Source organism: Sorghum bicolor, chromosome 4 (assembly GCF_000003195.3).
Source record: "Sorghum bicolor cultivar BTx623 chromosome 4, Sorghum_bicolor_NCBIv3, whole genome shotgun sequence".
In the NCBI taxonomy this organism is placed as follows: Eukaryota; Viridiplantae; Streptophyta; class Magnoliopsida; order Poales; family Poaceae; genus Sorghum; species Sorghum bicolor.
In genome coordinates this window covers 60,250,956-60,277,037 of record NC_012873.2, presented here as the reverse complement: position 1 = coordinate 60,277,037, position 26,082 = coordinate 60,250,956, and the positions used below count along the sequence as shown (strand labels likewise).

The 26,082-nt window shown below is 42.5% G+C and overlaps 3 protein-coding genes and 1 non-coding gene across 5 annotated transcripts; 2 read left to right on the top strand and 2 right to left on the bottom strand.

The window, feature by feature from the left end:
- Positions 1,284-1,357, bottom strand: TRNAE-UUC. Its single transcript has one exon. It is a non-coding gene; the product is annotated as a tRNA-Glu (tRNA).
- LOC8077720 (probable amino acid permease 7) lies at positions 3,861-7,955 on the top strand. 2 transcript variants are annotated; one of them, XM_002454324.2, is made up of 7 exons: positions 3,861-4,254; positions 4,397-4,633; positions 5,012-5,105; positions 6,122-6,339; positions 6,451-6,584; positions 6,957-7,178; positions 7,297-7,955. In XM_002454324.2, the coding sequence occupies exons 1-7, from the start codon at positions 4,128-4,130 to the stop codon at positions 7,675-7,677; spliced, it is 1,413 nt and encodes a 470-aa protein (XP_002454369.1). In that variant the 5' UTR covers positions 3,861-4,127; the 3' UTR covers positions 7,678-7,955. The 2 variants fall into 2 exon arrangements, with proteins under 2 accessions (XP_002454369.1, XP_021315342.1); XM_021459667.1 differs by having other exon boundaries at positions 4,146-4,254; positions 4,339-4,633.
- Positions 8,616-12,630, bottom strand: LOC8071762 (ADP-ribosylation factor GTPase-activating protein AGD12). The gene is made up of 9 exons (XM_002452590.2): positions 12,424-12,630; positions 11,239-11,336; positions 10,824-10,908; positions 10,442-10,517; positions 10,135-10,298; positions 9,923-10,052; positions 9,634-9,750; positions 9,448-9,543; positions 8,616-9,183 (listed from the first exon to the last, which is right to left on the bottom strand). The coding sequence occupies exons 2-9, from the start codon at positions 11,288-11,290 to the stop codon at positions 8,905-8,907; spliced, it is 999 nt and encodes a 332-aa protein (XP_002452635.1). The 5' UTR covers positions 11,291-11,336; positions 12,424-12,630; the 3' UTR covers positions 8,616-8,904.
- LOC8077719 (KH domain-containing protein At5g56140) lies at positions 20,895-25,865 on the top strand. The gene is made up of 7 exons (XM_002454323.2): positions 20,895-21,175; positions 21,622-21,707; positions 23,446-23,594; positions 24,317-24,421; positions 24,501-24,617; positions 25,033-25,176; positions 25,286-25,865. The coding sequence occupies exons 1-7, from the start codon at positions 21,066-21,068 to the stop codon at positions 25,433-25,435; spliced, it is 861 nt and encodes a 286-aa protein (XP_002454368.1). The 5' UTR covers positions 20,895-21,065; the 3' UTR covers positions 25,436-25,865.

Here is a 26,082-nt window from a genome sequence, read left to right as displayed (position 1 = left end):
GTTAAGTGTGTTAAGCGTGCGGTTCCCTTCTTATAAGAGACGAGATCCACATTGGAAGCGTGTCAAATGACACACGCAACGCACGAGGGAGCGGGAGCGGCCCCTTAGGGGGTGTCTCGTGTCGCTGTGGCACAGTGTGTGCGGCATGCTGCACGGAGCTATAATAATGTCAAATGAGTGTGCCATTGTTAAGTTGAGCAAGCATGTGACATATGTGCTTAGCAATAAATATTTTTTTTCTCTTTTTGAAACCATACATAATCTATTAGCGCGAGTTTATGAGAGAGCTATATCTATATGGACTTCCGGTCTCGGCTGGCCTGTTTAGCTCTAATCGGGGCACAGCCACACAATAATTCGCGAACTCTTCCTCCTTTAGCACATTGTCGATCTGACCTTCCCCTGTACAACGGCTCCTCTCCTCGGAAGCTTTGTGTCGACCCGGAACGGATCCGGACGGACTCGATCTTGCCCAACGCGGCGAACTCCTTGACGAGCACTTTGCGCCGACAGATTCCCCATGAACACGGTCCTGAGCAGCTTGCTCTCGTCGTCGTCGAACGCCTGAGCTGATGACCCGACGGACCAATGCGAGGCCGTGAATCGGTTGTACGTATGTAGAAACTGATGAATCTTCGGCTAGCCATAAAAACGGTCGATGCTGATTTATTATGAGAAAAAAATACTGCTGATTAGTTATAAAATTCTGAATTGTTAAGGGCTCTCAGCCCTTATGCTACAAACTCGCTGATCTTGTATTATCCTATTACCTTGCTTCAGTTTTACTTTGAAGTACGTTGTTATTATTCTTGTGTTATATTCTGGCATAGCTGAAGCCATGTGAGGTTCAGTCTTCTAAGCCATTAATTAGAACGAGTACTCGTAGCACATACACATAACACATAGCTCGTCAAAGTGTAAATGCTGAGTTCAGTTGGTTATGAGTTTTATGCTTAGTATTTTTTTTTTCACTTCTCTGATGTGCCAACTGCTTTGACGAATTCATCGAGCTTGCGTGACGGAGAAATCTCATCTTGACTCTGCTGCGCTGTTGGGTTCTGGAAGAGCTACTACGAGTGACCTTTCTGATGTGCAGTTTATAAACCTTTAATAAAGTAGAGAATGGTGTCACCCAAAAAGGGCAAGAAACAGCGCACCAAAAAGGAATCACAAAGACAAAAAAAGAAACTTATAAAGTAGAGAACGGTGTCACCCAGCAAACTCCGAGAGGGCAAGAAACAACGCAGCACCAAAATAGAAACACAAAGTAAAAATAATATATATTCCATTGCCGGGATTTGAACCCGGGTCGTCTGGGTGAAAGCCAGATATCCTAACCGGACTAGACGACAATGGATTTGATGCCTGAGTAGTACATGTAATTTACTTTAACTCTTTCTCGGTTCACTAGCGTGCCCCATGCATTAGCCATGCCTGACAGCAACTAGCCGTAGGGTCCTCTGGCTAAAGTTGGCATCGCTCGGCGGGGCTCCGGTACATCATTTTCATTTCAACGATCAATTTTTTTTTCCTTTTGAGAGAAAGAAACATGTAAATGGGAGAACAAAATAAATCGCCTTTATTTTCTGTGCTTCGGTCCGGCACCGGCGGGAACTGAACACGAGTTAATATAGTGCCGTTTGGCACGGCTCATTTTATTAGCGAAGTTGTTTTTTTACTTTAGCTCTATGTGGTTGTGCTAGAGTCGTTTTGTTAAACTGTATGGCAAAACAACTCCGCATATAAAGTTTCTTAAAACATATTGTCATAGAACGCTATACAAGATGAGATGAAGATAGAAGAAGCCATTATTTTTAACTCTTTCCCAACCCAAAGTTTTGCGAGAGCACGTTTTTAGAAGTTTCATCAATAAAGTTATTTTATTTTACCCCGTTTGGCAGAAAACGGCTCAAACGACTCTTGAAGCTATTGGGAAAGCCATACCAAACGGAACCATACTACGGAGTCAGTGTAATTGCTTATGAAGAAACTCTCTATTTCTTATAAGAAAAATCTTACACCCTTTTGCCTTCTAGTAATGCACTCCTATAGAAAAAATCTTACACTCCTTTGCTTAAAAAGCACTTTTAAAACAAAAAAGGGAAAAACCGGCCCCTGTCACTTCCTCGTCCTTAGGTGTTCGCTTATTTCATTTTTAGCCAAAAATGATTCATGTATTTTAAATTGAAACTTATAAAGGACTTCCCAATCTATTGTTTTTAGCTCAAATGATTTTTTTGCTAGAAAATATTTTGATACCAATTAAACGTTCCCATATTTTATACAAACAAAAAGTAAATCCTACCATATTGGACACCATCTACGCTGCATGTGCATATGGCGCGAAGCACGGCCGCCGCACTCACTTCCTCCCCTCTTCTTCTTGGCTCTAGCCTCCCTAGTCATAACTTTGTACTCCCTCGGTCCTATTGAAAATGTTATTTTTTATTTTCAGACTTCTTGTTTGATCATTTGTTTTATTCAAAATTTTTTATATAAATTTTACTTATTTTTGTTATGACTTATTTTGTCAGTAAAAATACTTTAACAATGATTTATTTATTTTACTATTTGCATTACAAAATTAAATAAGATGAACAATCAAACAAGAAAATCTAAAAGTAAAAAATGACATTTTCAATGAGACAGAGGAGTAGAGAGCAATACCACCTGCTTCCTTTAAAAAATAGCCTTATAGAGAGGCGGCACCTGCACCCGTCGACAATGGTCACCAGGAGCTAGAGGTGCGCTCCTCTCTCTTTTATATAGACCTTGTTAACATATGATGACTTTCAAACGTAATAAATTTGATAATCTAAGAATTTAAAACAAATTTACAGGACTCTAAACAACTTCAAATAAAAAAATTATCAACTATGAAGTTGTATATATTGTTGAATTCTAGAACCTTGATATGAAGTTCATCTTCATCTAACTTCATATGTAAAATTTATGATTTTTTAGACACCTATGCATTGAGGTTGTCTTCTTATGCTCATTTCTAAAAATCTATTTGCAAAGACGGTTGATTTTGGAATGTCTTCCTAAATGGATTGTCCGTCTCTAAAATTCACTAGGTATTTTTGGGACATATATATACATGTTAACCGTATGTGTAAATAAAAGGAGTTGTCTGTTAACATCGTTCTTATATACTCCACGAAAATGAGTATTAGTGCACAGCACGGCTGGGAAGACCCCACGAAAATGGAGTACTTTTTTTTTTTGGCCATGTGCCAACCGACGGTCGCTGACGACTGAGCTATTCAGGTCCGATTGCGATCTGCAGGCACTGTGGAAGTTGGATGATGCGAACCAGCAGGGCCACACTACTGAAGATCTGGACACAGACTAAATAAAAAAAGGAAACGCGCGCGAGCGGTTTTTTCTGTGAGCGGTCGACACACGCAAAAGACAGACGACTGAAATCCTGTTCTGCCAAGAGATGCATGTACTAGAAGATACTTACCGCAAAAGACACACGACGAACAATTGAATATTCTATGTGTACGTGTACGTGTACGTGTGTACCATTCAAACATTACTACCGCACTGTAGTTCGTTGTTTGTGTTCGGCATTCTTGACTACAGTACATACGTACACAATTAAGGGATTAATTAATGCTGAAAACGAGGAACGCGGTTTTTTTGCTCTTGAGGGCATGTGCCCTCACTCTCCCACCCATTAGATTCGCATTGAGATGCGTGTTTGTACACTTCTCAAAGCGAATCCAATGGGTAGGAAAGTGAGGCCTCAAGGGCAAAGAAAACTTGCACCTGAGCATCTGCTGTTTCTACGTATTATTCTAGTAGCGCGCCTGGCGTGCGCTGCCGCTGACGACTCTCGGACATGGACTTCCACCACGCCGCCCCCACCAGCACCCCTTGCCCTGACGTATGCATCGACCAACCCGGATTGAGCAGGCAGGCCCTGATGTGTGCCTCCTCCAAACAAAACAAGCGATGATTTCGTAGCAGAAAAGCTTTATTCTTTATATTCGGGGCCCATTGTGTTATCGTGTAGCTTTCCGTTAGCTTAATCCCTTGGACAACATCATAGCGTACGTGCAGAGAAGAAGAGCCGATCGAAGAGGGGGAGCTAGAAGGGACAGCAAGAAGCGGCGCCGATGGGGTCAAGCGGCGGCGGCGGCAGCGACGGCGGCGGCGACCGGCAAGCGCAGCCGCTGCTCGGCAAGCTCTCGGAGTCGGAGTCATCGTACAGCTCGTCCGACGAGCACCTGGTCAACAGAACCGGTGAGTCGATCGATCACGCGCCAAGATCATACCATCTCTCTGTCCCTCCATATCCATGTGCAGATATAGCTAGCTCATCAGCAGCGCTGCTTGCCGTTTGTCGTGCATGCACATGGGGTCTGGGCGGCGGCGGCGCGCGCAGGCACGGTATGGACGGCGATGGCGCACATAATCACGGCGGTGATCGGGTCCGGCGTGCTGTCGCTGGCGTGGAGCGTGGCGCAGCTGGGATGGGTGGGCGGGCCGGCGGCCATGGTGTTCTTCGCCGGCGTCACCGCGGTGCAGTCCACCCTGATCGCCGACTGCTACATTTCCCACGACCCGGAGCGAGGCGTCGTCAGGAACCGCTCCTACGTCGACGCCGTGCGCCTCTACCTAGGTAGGTAAACGGTCAGCCATCGATCCATTTGACCTTTTTTTTCCTTTTCGACAGAAGAATCTTTGAAGAAATTATCATCGATCGCGTGTATATGCATGAATCGGTGTAGATGACGATGTAAGTATTAAATCGCCAGCTAATAATCAACCATTCCAATTAATAGCCTGCTGCACCTTGGGTGGCAGATCCAGTCAGCCAGCGCTGTTGGAATCGCCTATACTGATCATTTGCACTAGCATTTTACCGTGAAGCAAAGCGTGAGAGTCACACATATAGTGTATTTATTTAGCTGCAAAGAAAGAAGTTGCTAAAAGAAATTGCCATGCGTTCGTATGGCTGATGCCACTGACATCCAATCGTTGGCTGCCACGTGTGCAGGCGAGAAGAGCCATCTGTTCTGCGGCTTCTTCCTCAACTTCAGCTTGTTTGGCACCGGTGTGGTGTACACGCTCACTTCCGCCACTAGTATGAGGTAACAATATAGGAGTATAATACAGTCCCCTATTATATGTGCACGTCCCCTTCAGCTCACTGTTGCTTGCTTGCGTGGCAATCAGCCAGCCACGAGTTTTCTCCTGTCCTGTGGTAGACTGGTACTACTAGCAGTTGTCGCTTGGTTGTTGTCACTTGATTGTTGCATTCGCGTAGATCAAAGGTTAAGGTCTAATAACATGATTTGATTGCAAAGAAAGGGCTGTGTGAAGGCGATAGACAGTGATGCATGGCTGCTATACTGAACTTGGTGGGCGAATTAAAGTGCTGAAGCTAATGATGCAAAACTGGGGGAAAAGGGGCTTTGTTAGATAGACCGTACCAATAATGCAAAAACTAAATGAGGTCACACTCCTGTAAATGTCCCTTCCGTGTGACCGTGTGCATACAACTTCTCGTGGACTTGGAGAGTATTTGTTTCCTTTTCTTATTTCTCTTTTTACGTTCTCTGGTAATTAACAAAATAAGCTAGAGAGGATATACAGTCAGATTAGGAGATACTAGAATGTCTTGTGGGCGCACGCATTCCATGGTTAGCTACGACAAGTGGAATCCACTAGTCCAGTTCCCCGCCGAAGCTCGCCGCCAGTCGCCGTCAGGCACAAGCAACCAACGTCTGCAGTCCCGGGCGGCTGATGCAAGCTCCATGGGCCGCCCCGGTATTGGGCCGAGCTTGCTCAGGCCTACTACGCCCAGCAAACCGCTTGTGCTTCAAATTGTTCGCGCCGCCAGCTGTGCATTGGTGACGAATAAATGGTTTGTTTGGGTTTATCAGCCGATCAGTAATATTTTTCTCTCATAATAAATCAGCTAACAACACTTTCTGGCATGACTTATCAGCAAAACAAATAAGACGACCGTTTTTGGCAGATTTTTGACACCGAATTTTGATCTCTGCTCTGGATGCACACGATTAGACAAGTTTCTCCAATGTCAGGTCTGTTCTGTCCTTTGGCGGACGCTCATTTGATTTCGGCACGCGCGCGCGCGCTGCAGGGCGATTCAGAAGGCCAACTGCTACCACAAGGAAGGGCACGACGCGCCGTGCTCCGTGGGAGGGGACGTCTACTACATGCTCGTGTTCGGCCTCGCGCAGGTGGTGCTGTCGCAGATACCCGACTTCCACGAGATGGCGGGGCTCTCCGTCTTCGCCGCCGCCATGTCCTTCTTCTATTCCTTCGTCGGCGTCGGCCTTGGCATCGCCAAAGTCATCGGTAGGCCGCCACGCCACGATCACCACTCATATGCTGATATGCATGCCATGCTCGCCAGGCATTTTTAAAGATTGATGGAGCCCCTGCGTGATTTGATTGCCTTCACTCCAGCAAACGGGGTGATCATGGGCGGCATCGGAGGTATCCCGATGGTGACCACGACGCGGAAGGTGTGGCGAGTCTCGCAGGCCGTCGGGGACATCTTGTTCGCCTACCCTTTCTCCTTGGTGCTGCTGGAAATAGAGGTACTTCATGCCGGCAGTGCGTCCGATATGCTTCGAATGCAGTGCAGAGCACCACGTACTGTTGCGGTCTTGTACTAATTAGGCCTTGTTTAGTTCGCAAAATTTTTCAAGATTCCCCGTCACATCGAATCTTGCGGCACATGCATGGAGCATTAAATATACATGAAAACAAAAACTATTTGCACAGTTCATCTGTAAACCGCGAGATGATTCTTTTGAGCCTACTTACTCTATAATTGGACAATATTTGTCAAATAAAAACGAAAGTGCTACAGTATCGTTTTTCACCCGTTTTTGCGAACTGAACAAGGCCTTAATCGACTTCCGGAGTATGAGATTATTTATTTATGGCCTGTTGTGTTTTCATTCAAGGACACGCTGAGGCCGCCGGAGACGGAGACGATGAAGACGGCGACGAGGGCCAGCATCGGTATCACCACCCTCTTCTACCTCTGCTGCGGATGCTTTGGCTACGCGGCGTTCGGCGACGCCACCCCGGGCAACCTCCTCACCGGCTTCGGCTTCTACGAGCCCTACTGGCTCATCGACCTCGCCAACCTCTGCATCGTTCTCCACCTCCTCGGCGGCTACCAGGCAAGAAGCTAGGCTTTTCAACTGTCAGAAACACCACCGTGCACACTAGTACGTTCTACCATCGATCTGAACGCCGCCACGCACATGCATGTTGCCCTGCCCTGCCCTGCCCCTGCAGGTGTACACGCAGCCGGTGTTCGCGTTCTTGGACCGCAAGTTCGGCGGCGGGGCCACGGTCGTCGTAGTGGAGGTGCCGCTGCTGGGCACGCGGCGGGTGAACGCGTTCAGGCTGTGCTTCCGCACGGCGTACGTGGCGGCGACCACGGCGCTGGCCGTGTGGTTCCCCTACTTCAACCAGGTCATCGGCCTGCTCGGCGCCTTCACCTTCTGGCCGCTCGCCGTCTACTTCCCCGTGGAGATGTACCTCACGAGGAACAAGGTGGCGCCGTGGAGCAACCAGTGGCTCGCCGTCCATGGATTCAGCCTCGTCTGCCTGCTCATCAGCGCCTTCGCCTCCGTCGGCTCCGCTGTGGGGGTGTTCGGGTCGGAGACGAGCTGACGATTCAGGCTCTGCAAATGCAATTGCCGGGAATTTTGAGGATGGGGATCGGACTGCATCCAGCCACATGCGGTGTACATAGACTGCGCTTGTACAATTAGCGTTTAGTTACAATCAGGGATTGTAGACTTCAAATTCCATTCTCTAGCCTACTACGTACGAAGATCTTGGTGTATAAGGATTTTTTTGGCGGATCATCTTGGTGTATAAGTTGGTGAATTATAATAAGGCTTAAGGGAGAGCAAGATTGGCAATCTTATGGTCTTGTTACGTACTCATCCTTTCTGCCCCTTTGGAACTCAGAAATTTTGTAGGAATTGTACGGAAATTTCGCTAGAATCAGTTCATTTTCACAGGGAAAATATAGAAACACATGAAATTTTCCTCCATTCCGAAGGAGGGCTAGAATATTAAGTGTTTATGTTTTTTCATAAGTCAAATTCTGATAACCTGCGAGTTTATAGAATGTACCAGCATGCACAATATCAAATATATTCACTATCAAATATAGTATTTTTTTGGTGTATTTAATGAAATTGTGACAGTTGTGGATTTTTTTTTGGGTATATACTTTTGAGTTAAAATGCACATTTGGTCCATGAACTTGTGACAGTGTGTCATCTAGGTCCATGAATTCTTAAAACAAATATTGGATTGCAAGATCTTGCTCTCTTTTTTCTGATGAGACTGAAGCAACATGTTGCATATACTATGCATAATATTATTTTAGGGACCATAGAAGTATTATCGATGAATGGTAAGAACACAATGCATAATATTATGTTAGAGACCATAGAAGTATTATCGATGAATGGTAAGGACAAAGTATCAGCAAAATGACACTTAACCGGTGCAGGTCAGACTCGGCTAGGCAAAGCTCTAGGAAAAGCAACAACCCGATAGCTACTGCAGCGCCAACTTGGCATCAGCACAAAGAGTTCCCGAATAGCTATAATTGTCAGTTCTTATAAGACAGGTCCTTTCAATGGGGCAATACAACAACAATCAAGAGACAACGAGTACTTTCAAGGCATGACAACAAGTTAAAGGGGGTGAAATGAAAGGCTGTGAGTATAACCGACAGTTACACCAGGATATTCTACAATGACATTTTTAACAGATTCAAGCATCCAGAAAAAATGACCAAGACCATCAAGTGGACAGCTTGAAAACATCGATGTATCTTCAGGATAGACTTTTAGACAGATCAGGGGAGTTATCATTAGTCTAGAGGATCGGAACCCATTCTAGCTCTAACTCCATCTCACCTGATTCTACGTTCTGCAGCTTTAAGTGCACCTCCTGTTTTACCTTGCCTGCCACAACATTCACTGTGCTATCTTTCATCAGGGCATTGTCTTTGGTCATGAACCACCTCCCAATTTGCATGTCACCAAGACGTGAAGTATCTCCAAAGGCCATGGCGGCTGTGATCATTGGTTGGAGATCTATCTCTGCTTCACCCATGATATCATCGGCTGAGAAAATATCATGGTCATATATTTCCTGGACATAGAGATTATGTGTATTAATTTCATGTCGCTAATGGCCAGCAGCTTTTGTCTTCGCTACTTTCTCAATGCTCTGGCCATTAGAAAAGTGAGATGTGCAGTTATTTTGGGATGTAGGGACTGTCATGTGACTGAATTCAAGGAAACACCCTAAGAACTTTGCCATAATTCATGACAGTTAGCATATTATACTCTTGCTTGAACTAGAGCCATTTGAATATAAGGGAAATAATTTAAAGATTCTAATGATAAAACTTACAAGTTTTAGAGGTCCGTAATTTCGAGGAACAGATATCTTAAGCACTTCATTCCATACCGGATTCAAATCACTTTTTTTAACTGTCGATTGAGCTGTCTGCAGTTAGGACCAAATGTTGATTTTTTTAGAGCCAAACTAGCATGATAAATAAAATGATTTATGTATATAAACACTATATAAATATACCTGCCCTCCGAGTGTTAAAATAACATATGGATCACTTGTTAGCATGTCTCTAACGGCCAAGTTAGTACCTTTCACCACTGTAATATTCAGCTCTCCAACAAATTCTCTTGTATCTTCCTGTGGTAAATTTGAAAGGGTAAGGTAGATTGACTAGATCACTACAACCATACAAGTTTCAATGAACATGCTCCATCACTGACATGCAATTGCTATGCAGAAATCATGGAAGCCAGGAAACAGAAGAGTGAATATTGAAAAAATGTAAGATATATTTCTCAGCACAACTTACAGAGACATCCTTCCTTGAAGTGCTAGAGAAATTGTTATCTACACTCTTCACAGAAGTGGTAGATTTAAAAGATGATCTTGATGAAATGCGCAAACTTGGCTTCAAAAAATCTTGTGTCTCATACTTAGCTCTGTATATAAAAAAGATAAGGGATTAATATATAGGAAAACATTGGTGACACTACAGAGTGCGGAATGGAACAGTTAGCAGACCTTATAAATTTTGTCCTATATTCCATCGTTGAATCTGGTTTGGGTTTTGGGTGATCTTTTGGAAGAAAAGCCTCATAAATTGAATTTGCATATGAGTTTCCACCAACCTCAAGCATAGAGTCGATATCACTATCAGACCAATCATCCAAAGTTATAGACAAAACCTGATAGAGAACAGGCAGAAGCATGAAATGACAGACTACAGATCATACGAATACTGAAAAACTGATGAGTTTGAAGGTGCATTCACATATGTACATTACAATGAAAAGAAATGTAAACAGAAGTTTGTCACGGTCCAGATAACCTTTGAAATGTCAGGTCCAAGTGCCCTATGAACATCACCACATTTTAAGCAAAGAAACACTCCAATATTAGCAGATCTGAAATGCACAAAAAACAAATACCTTTTACAACTTATGTATAATGAGATAAAAAAAAATCAAAATAAAGTACTGAGCATATTCCGCATTTGGGTTTTGTAATCAATGGCATAAGTATAGCAGCAAAGTTGTGTGTGTGCACATGCGCGCTTCATTGCATTCTGTCTTCACATAAAAGAAACCAATGATCCGGTTTATCAACATAAAAAGAAAGAATCTTTCTGTAGAGAAGCCATGCAAGTAGCTATCTTCTGAAATGGTAAACATAATAATAAAAGTTTAATCAGAAACAATGACTTCACTTACGCCCATTTGGGATCAGGTGCACCACAATCAGCACATATCCTATTGTCACTTTTTATCATAAGATCCTTCAATTTTCTTGCTTTGCCTATCAAACAATTAACAAGAATTTAGCAAAATAAAAAACATGCATGTGAGTATGTGACAGAAAATAAAAGGAACCAAAGATTCACTTGCTACTATTTGTGGAGTTGAATAACGTAATAATGGAAAATCAAGCTATAGCACAAAACACACTCTTATATCATCTTCAAGAATATAGTAAAGTTCATGCCAGAAGTTTGTTTATTTATTGGATTATGACTATTATTGTATTGTCATGTACTCATGTCATCGTTAGCACCAATATATGCGCAGAACAAAAGCATGCCACACGGCATATAGCATATACTGTGTTAGCAAAGTATATCTTATATACCTACAACAGGCTTCGTTGACTTGATGTGTTGATAGCGATTAGCAGTACTCATCTTTGCGGTGTTGGATAACTCACAAAACCACACGAACTACTTAGACCTGCAGACAACATATGAATTAACCGGAGTTAAGGATCATTTTCTTATCATGATGAAAAGAACAGACATGCCAAATAAGAGAACAAAATCTGAAGATTTTTATTTCATAAGAACAAAGCTCCATGATACACAGGAATCACTATACAGCAGCTGGTCCCTCGTTACAAATGAGGTTTCACTAGCCCAGCGAATATCAGGTCAAACATAATAAAGTCTGGTTGTTGAAAAATGAAGCATACAAAAGAATTAATGTTGGGGCTGGAACATATTTGTGGATCCTGGATATCAAGCTCACAGGGTTGGTCTGTGAAATTTATTTTCATATTAATCGCCTAGAAAAAACTGAAACGAAGTAAAAAAAACGATCATCCTGCTAATTATGTGTGGTTGGCTCCTCTCACATTGATAAGCTCTGCAATCACAAGATGTACACGACTACAAGGGCAGAACAAGAACCAATAGCCCTCCCTTGCCTCTGCCACCGCAATACCCCAAAGACGGTGATCACCCAACCCCAAAGGAATATGCAAATGCCATGTGTTCTGAAGCCTAGCAGAAAGAAATCGGCCTAGATCAGGCAGAATTACAAACTGAAATATACAGCATGAACAACTGGGGGTGATTGGGGTGATGGGGAGGGGGATCGTGCGTATGGAAATCCATTGGTATCTGTTTATAGTTGACCAGTATCTCGGTTTCATCCAAAACATGAACCACCCTATATTCCATTGAATAAGAGCTGGGATGTTAATCGATTGTCCCAGCCTTCCGATGAGATGCGATGCGAATCAACCTAGTTTTCATTCCAACAGCGTGTGCTGATGATTGCGTTCCGACTCGAAATCGCATGAAATGCCTACATAATTCAAACTCTACAGTAGGGACCAATCGAGGTGTCAAACAAACACCCGGGACCCAGCGAAATCAGACGCACTCAAATAAATCGAATCGCATCCAGACAATCGCGACGCAGCACATTTTCTCCCCCTCCCTAACGGATCAAGGAGCTGACCGCGTCATCCCTTGAAAGCGACCGAATCAGAGGATCCGCACGGTAGAAATGTCGGAAGAAAAAAAAACAAACAAACCTGAGGCCTGGGGGTTCGACGAGGCGGGATAGAGAGCGAGGTACCGCCGGCGGCTCCCGGGGGGTGAGATCGCCGGCGGCGCTGGAGCGATCGCCCCCCCGGCTTCGTCGCGCTGGGTGGGGTTGGGGGGCGGGCTGGTGGACGCGCAAAAACGAGCACGGCGACGTGGGGAGGATATACTATTTTCTTCTCCTATTTCTGCCAACCTTTGGTGATGGATACGCTCGCGGTCATAGGGTCGTGGCGTCGGGTGGGTCGTGGGTGGGGTGGGGATCTTTTTTTCTTATACAAAAAAAACTAGTAATACTCCTATTTTAATAAGAATTAGTCTCACCAGATAGTAATTATAGCATTAATGACGGTGTCAAGGAGTGAAAATGCTGATGTGCCATAATAAAAATTAAAGAGAAGAGAGAGATGAAAATAGTTATTAATCTCTACACATGAGTTATTAAGAGAGAAAAGTTAGTAGGTTCATGATAGAAAAGAGATTGTAGATGATTGGATACAAAGTTTAAGTTGAATGTATTAACTGGTAAGTATGAAAACTATCTTATGGCTTCACATAGAAACTGCTTAGTTTCATTTGTATTTGATAGGCAACTTTTTAAGAAGAGAGAGGGAGAGAGAAGAAGTGACTCTATATAAATCATGAAATTAAATGTTTATGAAATAGAATGAAACTATACACTGTGGATTAATGTTTTATTCTTATTTCATTTTATTTTATATAATGTGACAATCTTGTAAACAACATCCTAAAACTCTTCACTAAAACTCTTCACTGAGACCTGTAACAACTTGTTCCTAAAGAAAGTTTTAAGATTTTTTTTCTTTTACGCTAATTAATAGATGTGGTGCAATTGACCACCTAGTCATGTCACATACTGTGATAGTACTCCCTCCATATAGGATTTAGAAGTTGTCTAGGATAGCAACACGATCTCCAAAACACAACTTTGACCTCAAAAAAATGATATATGTATATTTTTATGAAAATGTTTTTCAAAGCAAATGTATTCATATAATTTTTACATTTGCAAAGTTCAACAATTTAAAAGTTATTGATGATTTATATTCTCAATGTTTGACCTAAATCTTATCGAGTTGACATATATAGCACATTATTGTGGCTATATTTTATGCTTCAATATAGCCGGTGATGCTATAGCAATTTTTTGTGGCATTATTTGAGGTAACTTTGAAGTATTTTCTTTCGAGTAGTGTTATGGCTTGAGATTGTATTTAAAACAAATTTAAGGTTTGGTACATCAATAATGTAATTAGGTTATGTTGTTTGTATCCTTTATCAAATAAATTTGTAAGATGCATAATTACATGTTGTGTTATATTTTTCATTTCAGTAGGTCCTGGATATTCCCAAAGGGCCCATGTATGTTGATGAACTGGACTGTTGCTACCCCCTGATTGTGTGGGCAATACTGCACATGTGAAGCAATCAAGGCGTCTCGAATTGAACGCGTGGGTACACATGCCAAGTGAAGGCTGTACATAACCGAACATTTGAGGGTGAAGCCTGTACATAACCTTCATTTGCGGGTTAATCCATGTAATTGCTGGTGAAGGAACTTGACTCTTGCTACCTCATGATCGTGTCCATATGCACATGTGAGGCAATTAAGGCACCTCGAATTGGATGTGTGGGTTTAATTTACTATACATGCCAAGTGAAGCATGTACATAATCTTCATTTGAGGGTTAAGCCATGTAATTTCTTTCGATAGATATGGCTGGCCAGAAACTATTACTCCAGAATTAGGCTCTCTCCATACTATGAGTCAAAGAGTTTAAGCGATAGGTGAATCATCTACTATGCTCTCGAGTAATGGCAAAGGAGAAGAAGGTTGTTGCACGTAGCGAACCCTCCACTATGTTATTTGTAAAATTCGTACAAAATTCTAAAGGAAGGTTGATACTAGTACACGTTGTATAGCAAACCCTTCGTTGTGCCATTGTAAAGTTCGTGCAAAACTCCGGAGACTCTGGGCTCGTTTGGCAGGGCTTATAGAGTAGTGGATTCGGCTTTGTCTTCTAATGAAGCCCTTCCAAATGGTCACAAATGGTTGAAGCCGAAGCCGAAGCCAAAGCCGTTTTCCTACTAGACAAGTTGAGCGACAAAAAATGTAGTTTTTTTTTTCCGAATCCTCCTCATAAAAACATTTTTCTAAACAGCTTCAACTCCATAAGAGGGGACCAGAGCTGAAGGTTTTTTTACAATTATACTCTGGAAATACTCGCGCATAATATTTCTTGTCATTTAATTTCTTGGCCTTCTTTTTTTAACAAATGATATGTCAAAAAAGAGCATTAATCAATTTCTCGAGAAAGAAGATATCAACTAATGAATTATTGCATGCATGGCTAAGGCCAGTCTCAATGACCCATTTCAATGCACTGTTTCCAAAACAAATCTATTGACAGAGCATCAATGAAACGAACAATGAAACAACCTCCACAATGTATGAGTTTCACCTTGATGTTTCCTAGGCTGGGCAAAGCATTTAATTACTGCAAAATGATTGGATCACATGCAAGATGGTGAAACGATTTAGTCCTCAATGGGGATTTCATCCTGTTTTACCGCGTGGGAAACAACGCCAGCGGAGTTTCACCATGGTGAAACTACTTCCTTCTCTCTCCTCTTCGTTTCATGCAAAAAGTGCAGTTTTGCTGACATGGCGCTCTAATAAATGTGCATGACATCCTGGTGAAACCCTCACTGAGACTGGCCTAATAAGAAAATAATGCAGGAGAGTAGAGACGGGGGTGGTGTCTTAAATGGATACTCGCGGTTCTTTTTTAGTGTAATTTAATGAACTAAAAGAAAAAAATAAGAGAAGAAATTATCAATTTAGTTCATTAAATTGAACTAGAGAAGAACCACGGGTAATTATTTAGAGCACCATCCCATACTTGAGAGAAAGTCTCCTCCTCCATATGCACATCACGCTTCCGTTTGCTTGGCTTGGCAGGTAGCAGCAAAGCCTGTTGAATTCTCTCCGGAATTTACATGCCCAAGATCCAATTACAACTGCAACTGCTGCAGCAACCCAAAGGCTTGAGGCCTTGTTTAGATATAAATTTTTTTTGGATTTCACTACTGTAGCACTTTCGTTTATTTGTGACAAATATTGTCCAATTATAGAGGTCAAAAAATTCATCTTGCGAATTACAGTCAAATTGTACAATTAGTTTTTTTATCTATATTTAATGCTTCATGTATGTGCCACAAAATTCGATGTGATAGAAAATCTTAAAAACTTTTTGTTTTTAAGAAACAAGGCCGGAATATCTGCTCGGATGGCTAACACAGGGCAGGGCACAGGATGGCGATGATTGAGCATTCGTTGGTTTTTTAGGAACAAGGGCGGAATATCTGCTCGGATGGCTAACACAGGGCAGGGCACACGATGGCGATGATTCAGCATTCGTCGAGAAACTCAGGTCTTGTTTAGGCCTTGTTTACTTCCAAACAAAAACTTAAAATTTTTTGAGATTATTCGTCACATCGAATCTCTAGATATATGCATGAAGTATTAAATATAGACGAAAATAAAAACTAAGTGCACAGTTTGGTCGGTATTGACGAGACGAATCTTTTGAGCCTAGTTAGTCCATGGTTAGACAATAATTACCACAAACAAACGAAAGTGCTACAGTATCGCGAATTTTTTTGCTTCATAAACTAAACAAGGCCTTAGTTCGCAATTTTTTTGGTTTTTAGCTACTGTAGCACTTTCGTTTTTATTTGACAAACATTGTCCAATCACGGAGTACTAGACTCAAAAGATTCATCTTATAAATTATAGTTAAACTGTGCAATTAGTTTTTATTTTTATTTATATTTAATGCTCTATGCATATGACCAAAAATTCAATATAACGAGAAATCTTGAAAATTTTTGCGAACTAAACAAGGCCTCACCCGAGCCTGTCTGTCTGGTCAGGTCACACAAATGTAACCGGAAGGGCAATGATTGAGTGGTAACGGTGATTAATATTCAGAGTAACTGGAAAAAAAACCCCAATTTAGTTTATCACCATCACAATCCACACACAGCTGCAAGAGTGCAAGGTACGGTTACACAGACAACAGCACACACCCAACATTATTTGACCTTACTGTCCCCTGCACAGTAATTTTCCCTTGGATCGCACTCTACCAATATCATATGCCCCAGAATCTCCGCCGCACCAGCGATCTGCTTGCGCGGGTTTCTTGAAGGAAAAAAAACAACAATCCGACAGCCAGTACAGGTAGGCAAGTGACAGCTTACGTGGGGGCGGGGCCCTGATGTCTGATACCTTAGAATAATAGGAGTAACTACCGGCCAGAATTTGGTAGCAGGAGGCATTGGCAATTGGCATTGGATCCCTGCGCTGCGCTGCGTTCTGGCGCTGCGGCTTTGCAACGAGCCAACAACTACCAATTTGTTGGCGTTGGCGCCTTCCCTGGACGCTTTGCCCCAATGATTATGTCCGTTTCTTTAACCCGCGCGCGAGACGCCTGCCCTGCCCTGCTCTCGGTCTCCATCTCGCCGTCGCAGGGCTGCCTCAGCTGCGGCGCCCAAGCCCAAGCATTAGCGATGGGTCGACTGCAACTACCGTGAAACTTTGCGGAAAATGGCTTGCAGACTTGCAGTTTTGTCTGCACCACCCCATGACGCTGGAGTGTGTCGTCTGTTTACGGCTGCAGCCCTGACGGGATGTGAATGCCAAGATGGATGGGGGAGGTGGACCAGGGCCTTGTTTACTTCCCAAAAAAATTTGCAAAATTTTTCAGATTTCCCGTCACATCGAATCTTTAGACGCATGCATGGAGTATTAAATATAGACAAAAATAAAAACTAATTGCATAGTTTGGTCGGAATTGATGAGATGAATCTTTTGAGCCTAGTTAATCCATGATTGGACAATTTTTGTCACAAACAAACGAAAGTGCTACAGTACCTGTTTTGCAAAATTTTTTGGAACTAAACAAGCCCCTGGTCCAGGTGGACAAACCAGTGGCGTTGCCATCGGAAGATGTTGGCAGGTGGATGGGATCCTCCCTCGTCCGCCCCCGCTTTTCTCGCGGCGCAATCAACACCCCCGGCGCCTTTCGCTTTTGCCTTGGCCCTTGGGGGGGCCTTTCCCTTTCGCCGCGGACAGGCTGGCTGATCGGGACGCGCCGCTGGGTCATCGCCATTCATGTCATGCATCCCGTCCCGTCCTGCCGTGCCGAGCGAGCGATCGCGCTCGCCTCTGACTTGAACAATTCCGCCGCCCCTGCGCCCAGCGCGCGCGGCCAATGTAAAACGTAATAATGTACATGCCATTACAGTAATAATGCATGGGCGCAGTGTCTATCTGCTCATCACCGCTCGCGCCGTCCACCGATGTTTTCCTCCTATCTCCATGGCAAATGGCAGGCAGGCAACAGGTGGCATGCCACCTGGGCGGGCATCTTGGTGTCTTGTATTTTTCACATATACGGCCTTGTTTAGTTGGCAAAAATTTCCATTTTTGACTACTGTAGCACTTTCGTTTTTATTTAACAAACATTGTCTAAACAAGGAGTAACTAGGCTCAAAAGATTCATCTCACAAATTACAGGTAAACTGTGTAATTAGTTTTTATTTTCATCTATATTTAATGCTCCATGCATGCGACCAAAGATTCGATGTGACGGAAAATCTTAAAAATTTTTGCGAACTAAACAAGGCCGTCAGACTCGGATGATGGGATGGGATGAGTGTGCTGTGTGCGCTTTGTACTTTTCAGCGCTGTTTTTTTTTATCATTATCATCTCGCAATTGCTTAACGTACTGGAAATCAGGAACGGTTCAGTTAATCATGGAAGTAGTCGCTCGTGTATTCTGCAAGACAAGTATTCCTCCCTAGCGTGTGGTAGCATTGACAGCCGTGGTAGTATAAAATACTTATACGAATATCTATTTATGGTCTGTATTATCGTTCTTTAATAGGTCCTGTTATTATATATGTACTCCATAAATAGGAGTATTACCTACTGCACGGACAACTGTCCCGCCTGACAATTATCGCTCTCTAGTGCTTATTTAGCGACGAGTTTGCTAATTTACCTAGAACCACCTTCCCCCTTTTTTGTGATACTTCTTGCCCTTGCATTTGTAAGTACTAACTGTAACTTGAAGACGCAAGCAACCAGGCCGAGGGGGTAAAACTTGGACGTAGCTAGTTCGTAAGAAGTCATCATCATCTATGTACCACCACATCTTGTGTTTTACACGTTACATTTCATTAGTTAGATACAACACGTAAGGGACGATAGCAACTCGTCGTGGTAGCTGCAACAATGGTGGTGATGTCAATCATTCCTGAATCAGCGGTCGTAGATTATGGGTGGAGAATACTTAGAGCATCTCCAAGAGCTTGGCTAAACTTAGTAGTCAAATTCTAATGTTTAGCCATTTTGTAAAATAGATAACTTTTTTAAAAAAGAAGAGGTTCACAACAACCTTGCTGTCAGATAGCTAGTGCCAATGGTTGGCTATATATGGCCAGCGAAAATCAAGGGATAGCAAACTTTCTATTTTACAAAACCAAATAGCACATCTCTTGGAGCCTATTTTTCTACTATAAAAGTTCTAAAAGGCCTCCACAACAAGAATAACAAAGCTGTTGGAGTTGCTCTTAGCCCTCATACCCAACTACAACTAGCTTCGACTTCTGTTCCTTCATGCATCACCTTAGGAATGAAATAAATGAGTTATTTTTAGTTCTTATTTCAAAATGAATTAGGAGTCTGTGTAAAGTCACTATTATTTGTTTCATTAGCTCCAACTCCTCCATGTACGGTAAATAAGGAGCCAAAGCCGTTTTGAGCCATACCAAGGATATATTGGTAGATACTAAGAGGACATCTCGTGTCTTTTATTCATAGCATAGACGTATTAAGAAAGTGATAATATATATAGTGCGTACAAGTAATATGTGTATTCCAAACGTTACACCCATGACGTCTGACTCGGTTACGAGAGGCTAATCAACAAGTGTTTTGTGGGACCAGAGGTGGGCTCAAAATTCAAGGAATGCATATTCAAAAAAATCAAAAGGTAAAAGGTATTTTTTTTAATTGATTATACCTTTAATACCATTGATTAACAAATGAGTTTACCATACGTATTACTTTGTTAGATGTACATAACCTACATTAGGTCAACTTAAAGTTATAGAGTTTAATCTCACACCATGGGCCATGTAGGCAAAGGTGGATCCAATGGTAGGCCTTTGAGAGGTCCGCTACTAATTCGTAGGCAACGAAACCTCTTTTAAATTTTTTGAGGAAAAAAGAAATGAGTACCAGAAGAAGAGAAAAAAGAGGGGATAGTTGTTATTGTCTTGAACTCTCCCTTAAGACTCAATTTCATTTCATGATCTTGAAAATGATTGTTTTTGTCCTTGAACTTTTATATTGACCTCAATTTTGTCTTTCAACTTTGAAAAGGCCATTATTATGATCATCGAACTTTTACTTGTAGGCAATACATTGTCCCTTGCTTTACATGGCATGCTAAATCCTCGTGATAGCATGTCATGTAGAATGAGATGAGATTGGTCCTAAAAATAAAAGTTTGAGAACTAGAATGGTTATTTTTTTTTGCGAGCAACTAGAATGGTTATTTTCATGGTTGAAGAATAAATTTGAATCTAAAGAAATAAAAGTTTGACACTGAGTTGGTGATTTTGATAGTTGAGTGACGAAAAAAGCCTTTGATGAAAGTCGAGGCTACTGTACCACAAACTACAGTTAGATTACTTATGGTGAAACACATCTACTTTATGAATCTTCAACTTGATGTGGGTATCTCAAGATCTTCTGTCTTGGCATAAATGTTCATAGGGGTAGGAGGTGAGTGTAGCAATATGCCTATATATGTATGAATGTTTGTGTGTGTATACTATGAATCGAAAAAATAGCTTGTGCCATAAAAAAAGATAGAAGGGGCCGAAGTCTCTATTAGTTAAATCGCATATGGTTCTTGACCGCCGCCATGGAGTGCTGTTCCATTCGGGATAGTGAAATTTGACTCATGATGAGGTATATGTAGGTGGATATATAGGAGTATACGATCTACAAAATATATATGTCTATATACTGGTACAAAAACCAGGCTAGTAGCCAAATCAGTATGCTCCAGCATATACTACTTCGTTATGTACCGTTCGTTGCTAATCGGACGGCACCCAGGCCCGCGCCTCCTCGTCTGAATCTGGTGATCTGTCAGATTTCCCACCCTCCTCGCGATCTCCCGGCAAATTTTACCAACCACCACCGGGAGACCGGGCGCCGCCCGCAACCTCCGTCCACGCTCGCCTCCACCCCCGGCCACTATTCACTTCACCTGTTACCGCGAGGGGCGCGCCTACCACTACTACTCCCTAGTCTCTACTCACTCCCCCCGCGGGCGGCCACGCGCCCCCATATAAGCCCTCGCTCCACCCCCTCCAACTCCCCTCTCCTCTCCCTCCCTCCCTTCTTCCCCGCCGCCGCCGCCGCCATCTACCAGGCCAGCTCCAGCGAACGAAGTCTCGACAGTCCGGGGCCGCTGAGATCTCGCCGAGGGAGGGAGAGCAGCATCGGCAGCAGCAGCAGCAGACATGTCGTCGGGACGGTACATGGCCTACTCGCCCTCGCCGTCGACCACCCCGCACTCCCCCCGCATCGGCGGCCTCCGCACCCCGTCTGCCGCCGTCGCCGAACAGGAGAAGTAAGCCATCGCACTTCGTCTCGCCCGCGTCTCCTGCTCCCCCCGTGCTTCGTGTCGGCTCCGATCGCGCCCTGGTGGAGCGGATTGGGGCCTGGGTCGTCCGTTCTTGGGGAGCATCGAAGTTTTCGCGGTTTGAATCTAGTGTAGCGCGCCGAGGTTTAGGCCCTTTTAGCATCGGATCTGATTCGCCTCTGCAAGATCTCTGTTTTTTGGTCAAAGTTGCTTCTCGTCCAACTTTCGCTGGATTTCTGCTGGATTCAACAAGCGAGTCGCTTAGCTCAGTGTTTACTTGGTTCAATTCGTGATCGCGTTATGTCCTTTCATGTGTATGCCGTGGGATTTTGGGGAATTTTCAGGCTACCCTGTTTTTACTAAAAAAAAAAATCATCTTTACGTAGCTGTTCACACACGTGATGAATGATGACCTTGTTCCGATGCTTTTGTAGGTACCTTGCCGAACTGCTCGCGGAGAGGCACAAGCTTGGCCCGTTCATCCCAGTGATCCCGCATAGTGTACGGTTGCTGAATCAAGGTTAGATCTCGTACTGTCATGCCATTTAAACGTGATGCATTTGAGCAGATGAATGACCCATAGTTGGATGCACTGATACTGCTGCCACGCATTCAGAATATTCTGTTACGATGTAGGAATAGTTGACTGTTGGTGTTCGTGTGCATTCTGCACCTCTTGTTCAGATTTGGATGAGCTAAACTTACCGCAAAATCAATTCTTGTTGCTCGCTGTTTCATTGTGGAAATATGAATGCAACTCACACTGAACGGGTCCCTTTTACCTTTCTTCTCTTTTGAATTCGTTTTTCCTAATTGTATTTACTCGGCTTGCCTCTGTAAAAGAAAAAAAATTACAACCCCCCCCCCCAAAAAAAAAAGAAAAAGAAAAAGAAAAAGAGGAAATAAATAGAAATAAAGAACTCCTTTGGGCGTGTTGCACCATTGGTCTGAGTCTTGTAACAGATTGCCTTGTTGTTTGTTGGTCCAAAGGCAAATATCTTAATTAGCACTAACCCTGCTATTTTGCGGTTGTTTCAATGTATATTGGTTCCATAAGACATATTTGAAGATGCTTCTTGATTTCTGTCTAGTCCTGTGATATTTAGTGGTAATTTAGAGACTTGCATTTCTCTGTCATTACCATAAATTCCTCTAGAGGGTTCTGGCAAGTGCACCCAGCAGTTATTGGATGAGTACCAGGTCTCTCTCTCTCTCTCTCTGGAGGCTTGTGTCCATCTATCACTCTAGCTGTAACAACCAAATCATACCATAGTTTCATTGAGTTCCCTTCCCAGAACGGCACAGCAGTGAACACTTGATTGCTGGAAAATGATCAGTTGGAGGTAACATTAATTCGTAGAATTGTGGTTTCCTTTGAGACACGTGAGTGTGCATGACTCATAGTTCGGGGTGGCTGGGTGAACTTAGAGATCCAGATGATTAAATTTTGAGTGATCATTGTTGTGCTTATAGTGCTAAACAACGTGCACACTTCTGATTATTTAAAATCTACATAAAGTTAGAGCTTGGTGAGAGATATAGGATGGTTTGTGTTTTGGATTAATAGATAGAAGCACACATCTTATTTCTGTTCAGTTTGATATGATAAATGACCAGGGTATCTGCAGAGAGTGAGTCAGAGAAACTAATTCTCCTCTCTTGGGGGTACATGGATGGGACAAACTGTTATAATCCTATAAAAACACTTATTTTTGCATTGTTTCACTTAGGTGTTATATTGCATATCTGCTTGTTTTGTTTCCAATGATTTTTTTTTATCATACTATAAGTTTTTCTTTTGCGGCTTCTTTTGGTGTTGGCAAATTGCCATAGTAGTTACTTGCTATATTTGCATATATTCTCAACATAAATATTTCATTGCATATCTGCTTGTTTTGTTTCCAATGATTTTTTTTATCATACTATAAGTTTTTCTTTTGCGGCTTCTTTTGGTGTTGGCAAATTGCCATAGTAGTTACTTGCTATATTTGCATATATTCTCAACATAAATATTTCACAAATATTTTAGATAAGAGAACTTGACTCTGTTCTGACTCCACAAGCTGTCTACTTTTAAGATGGAAAATTTCTTCCAAATCAATGTCTTGACACTAACAACGTGAGGTTATCTATGTATTTACTACTCACTAATTCTGACTGCCTTTACTAATCACTAATGCTAACTGCATTTACTAATCACTAATTCTAACTGCTAACTTTTTCTACATCTTGTGCTTGTAATTGCAATGTTGGAGCAGAAATTTTACGTGTTTCCACACTATTGGAGAACGCGTCCCTTTTAAACCAAAGTGGCCTTGAACATGGTAGTCCACTAACAACGGGAGGATTGTATTCAAATGGAGCAGCTACTGACATGAATGGGTGGACATCAGCATTTCAATCAGAAGTATGGATACTGACTATTTAACATGACTTACTTACTCTTCATGCCTAATTTACCATCTTGAAAGCTTAGATCAGGTTTTCTCTAACTGATTTTTACTCAACTGTAGATGCTTACATTCTTTGTACTACTTGGCCCCTATGCTAACTTGCTAACTGTAATATAATCCCTTTCAGGCAGTGGGTTCCAAGATGCCATTAAATTCTTTTCTGTGTTCCATGTGTCGAAGTTTGGATACCATGCTAACGCTAATTGACACTAATTTGGCTCCATATGTTGAAAGTCTGGCAATTCTAATCAGTTGTCATCCTACATCAAAATCTGGCAATCTGCTGACTGGTCTAACCAGATTGCTACATATTTCATGTTTCAGCAACAGTAGCTCTTATTGAAATCATATTCGATACAGAATGACTTGCGTCAAATCTATGCCTGATCATAAACATATTGTTCTTAATTTTTTTTACATTAGCTCAACAGCAGTAGTAGAATAGAACGCATGTGCACAGCAATAGCTGGATGTGTCATCGTCACTCTTTTCAGCATAATCCTATACTTATTCAGATCCATCAAACTGTACGCATTGCACAATGGTTTTTTTTTACTTTGGCTTGAATTCTGTTGATTTTCATTTGCTATCTTAGCTATTCACTTTACTCCATTTCCAACACTTAGTCAGAAAAGGGGTTCTAAACTTATAATATGCTCAACTTGTGACCATGCAGAGTTCACCAGCTTATAGCTGGCTTGGAGGATCACAAGGCAGCTCCTCTGGACTTATTGTCAAGAAAACAATGAAGGTCGATATCCCAGTAGACAAATATCCAACAGTAAGTGTGCTATTTCACAAATTATTATACTCTTGAATTGCTACATTCTCATCTTGTTTTTTTATGTATATTCTCCTAGTACAATTTCGTTGGTCGCATCCTTGGTCCAAGAGGAAATTCCTTGAAGCGGGTGGAGGCAAATACAGACTGCCGCGTGCTAATAAGAGGTCGCGGCAGCATTAAAGATCCAGCACGGGTAAACATTCATATTAGTGTCTCTTAATCTTATGGACTTGGTAGTTAGATGTACTCAGAAATTTGGAGAATTGGAGTTTATGTATGAACTATGAACTTATGGACTTGATTCGCCATGTATGACTTTAGACATTCGAAGCCAAATCAACCCTGAATCCCTAAGAACCTCTGGCTAGGAAAGTATGGCTGTTTCATATTTTGTTCCTGCTTGGTTCTTCAAATTGTTTTCTTTTATGTACCTTCCAGTCTGCGCCTTGGTATGAAAGACCACACTAGCTACCTGGTGATTCTTTAAAAAAAACAGTCTTTCTGGAACTTCCCAGAATGGGGCTACCTTTATGCATGTGTACATCTAGTGGATTTTCTGTTAACTTTGTGCTGTGGGATTGGGGGTCACTTGTGCTATTATTTTTCAGGAGGAGATGATGCGAGGGAAGCCAGGATATGAACACCTGAATGAACCCCTTCATATATTGGTTGAGGCAGAGCTACCTGTTGAAATCATCGATGCTCGCCTGATGCAAGCCCGCGAGATCCTTGAAGATCTGCTAAAGCCTGTGGTATGCCATCAATACCTTTATCCTTTTACTTTTGAATCTCTTAGCTTACTTGCTTTTAGTCCATCTTGAAGAACCGATACCTAAATAGTTCTTGTTTTCTACTTTGCAGGATGAATCCCAGGACTTCTTCAAGAAGCAGCAGCTACGGGAGCTTGCAATGCTTAATGGTACCCTTCGTGAGGAAGGGATGCAGAGATCTGGTTCAGCGTCCCCTTTCCACAACAGCCTTGGAATGAAGAGAGCTAAGACAAGGGGGTAATGAACAGAGGTGCAAGCATCATGAAGGGAGAACCAAATCATCTATTCTGAGACCGATCCTGTGTACACATGGGGTTGCCTTGCTGGCTACTGGCCCAATACGGTCTCGCACCACCAGCATCGGGGCGGCCGTACCGTACCTGATAAAACATATATCTGGAGTTGTGTTTCCTGCTACTGGGGTAGTTTGGTTATGCGCCATAGGTCGTTGCGCTATATATTGGGTTGTGCAGGGTTTTGTAGCAATGTGGTTTGTGTAATGCTCATTTGGAGCGTTTGAAAGCTCTCGGCTTGTATTTCTTATCAAGACAAGATAGTATTTAAGGACGCTGTTTGGGATTGAAGCAATGCTCTAACTGTTTATCTGTGTGTACACGGCAAGCATGGAGGCTTGCTATATTTCATTGGAACCTCTCGTTTGCTACTTTCAATCACTGATGCATATTAGTCGTAAACTGACGGCCTCTTCGGTTGCATCTTCAATTTGGATTCTGCTTTGCTGGTGCAGAATATTTTAAGTTAATATGTCGAATGTTGTGAAGTTGTGCAGCTAGTTCAGCTACCAACCAGCTGCTCTAAAAAATAAAAACTTCTAACGTTCAGGTACCTACCGCAACCGCTATCGAGATATCCGTCCAATTCGTGGAT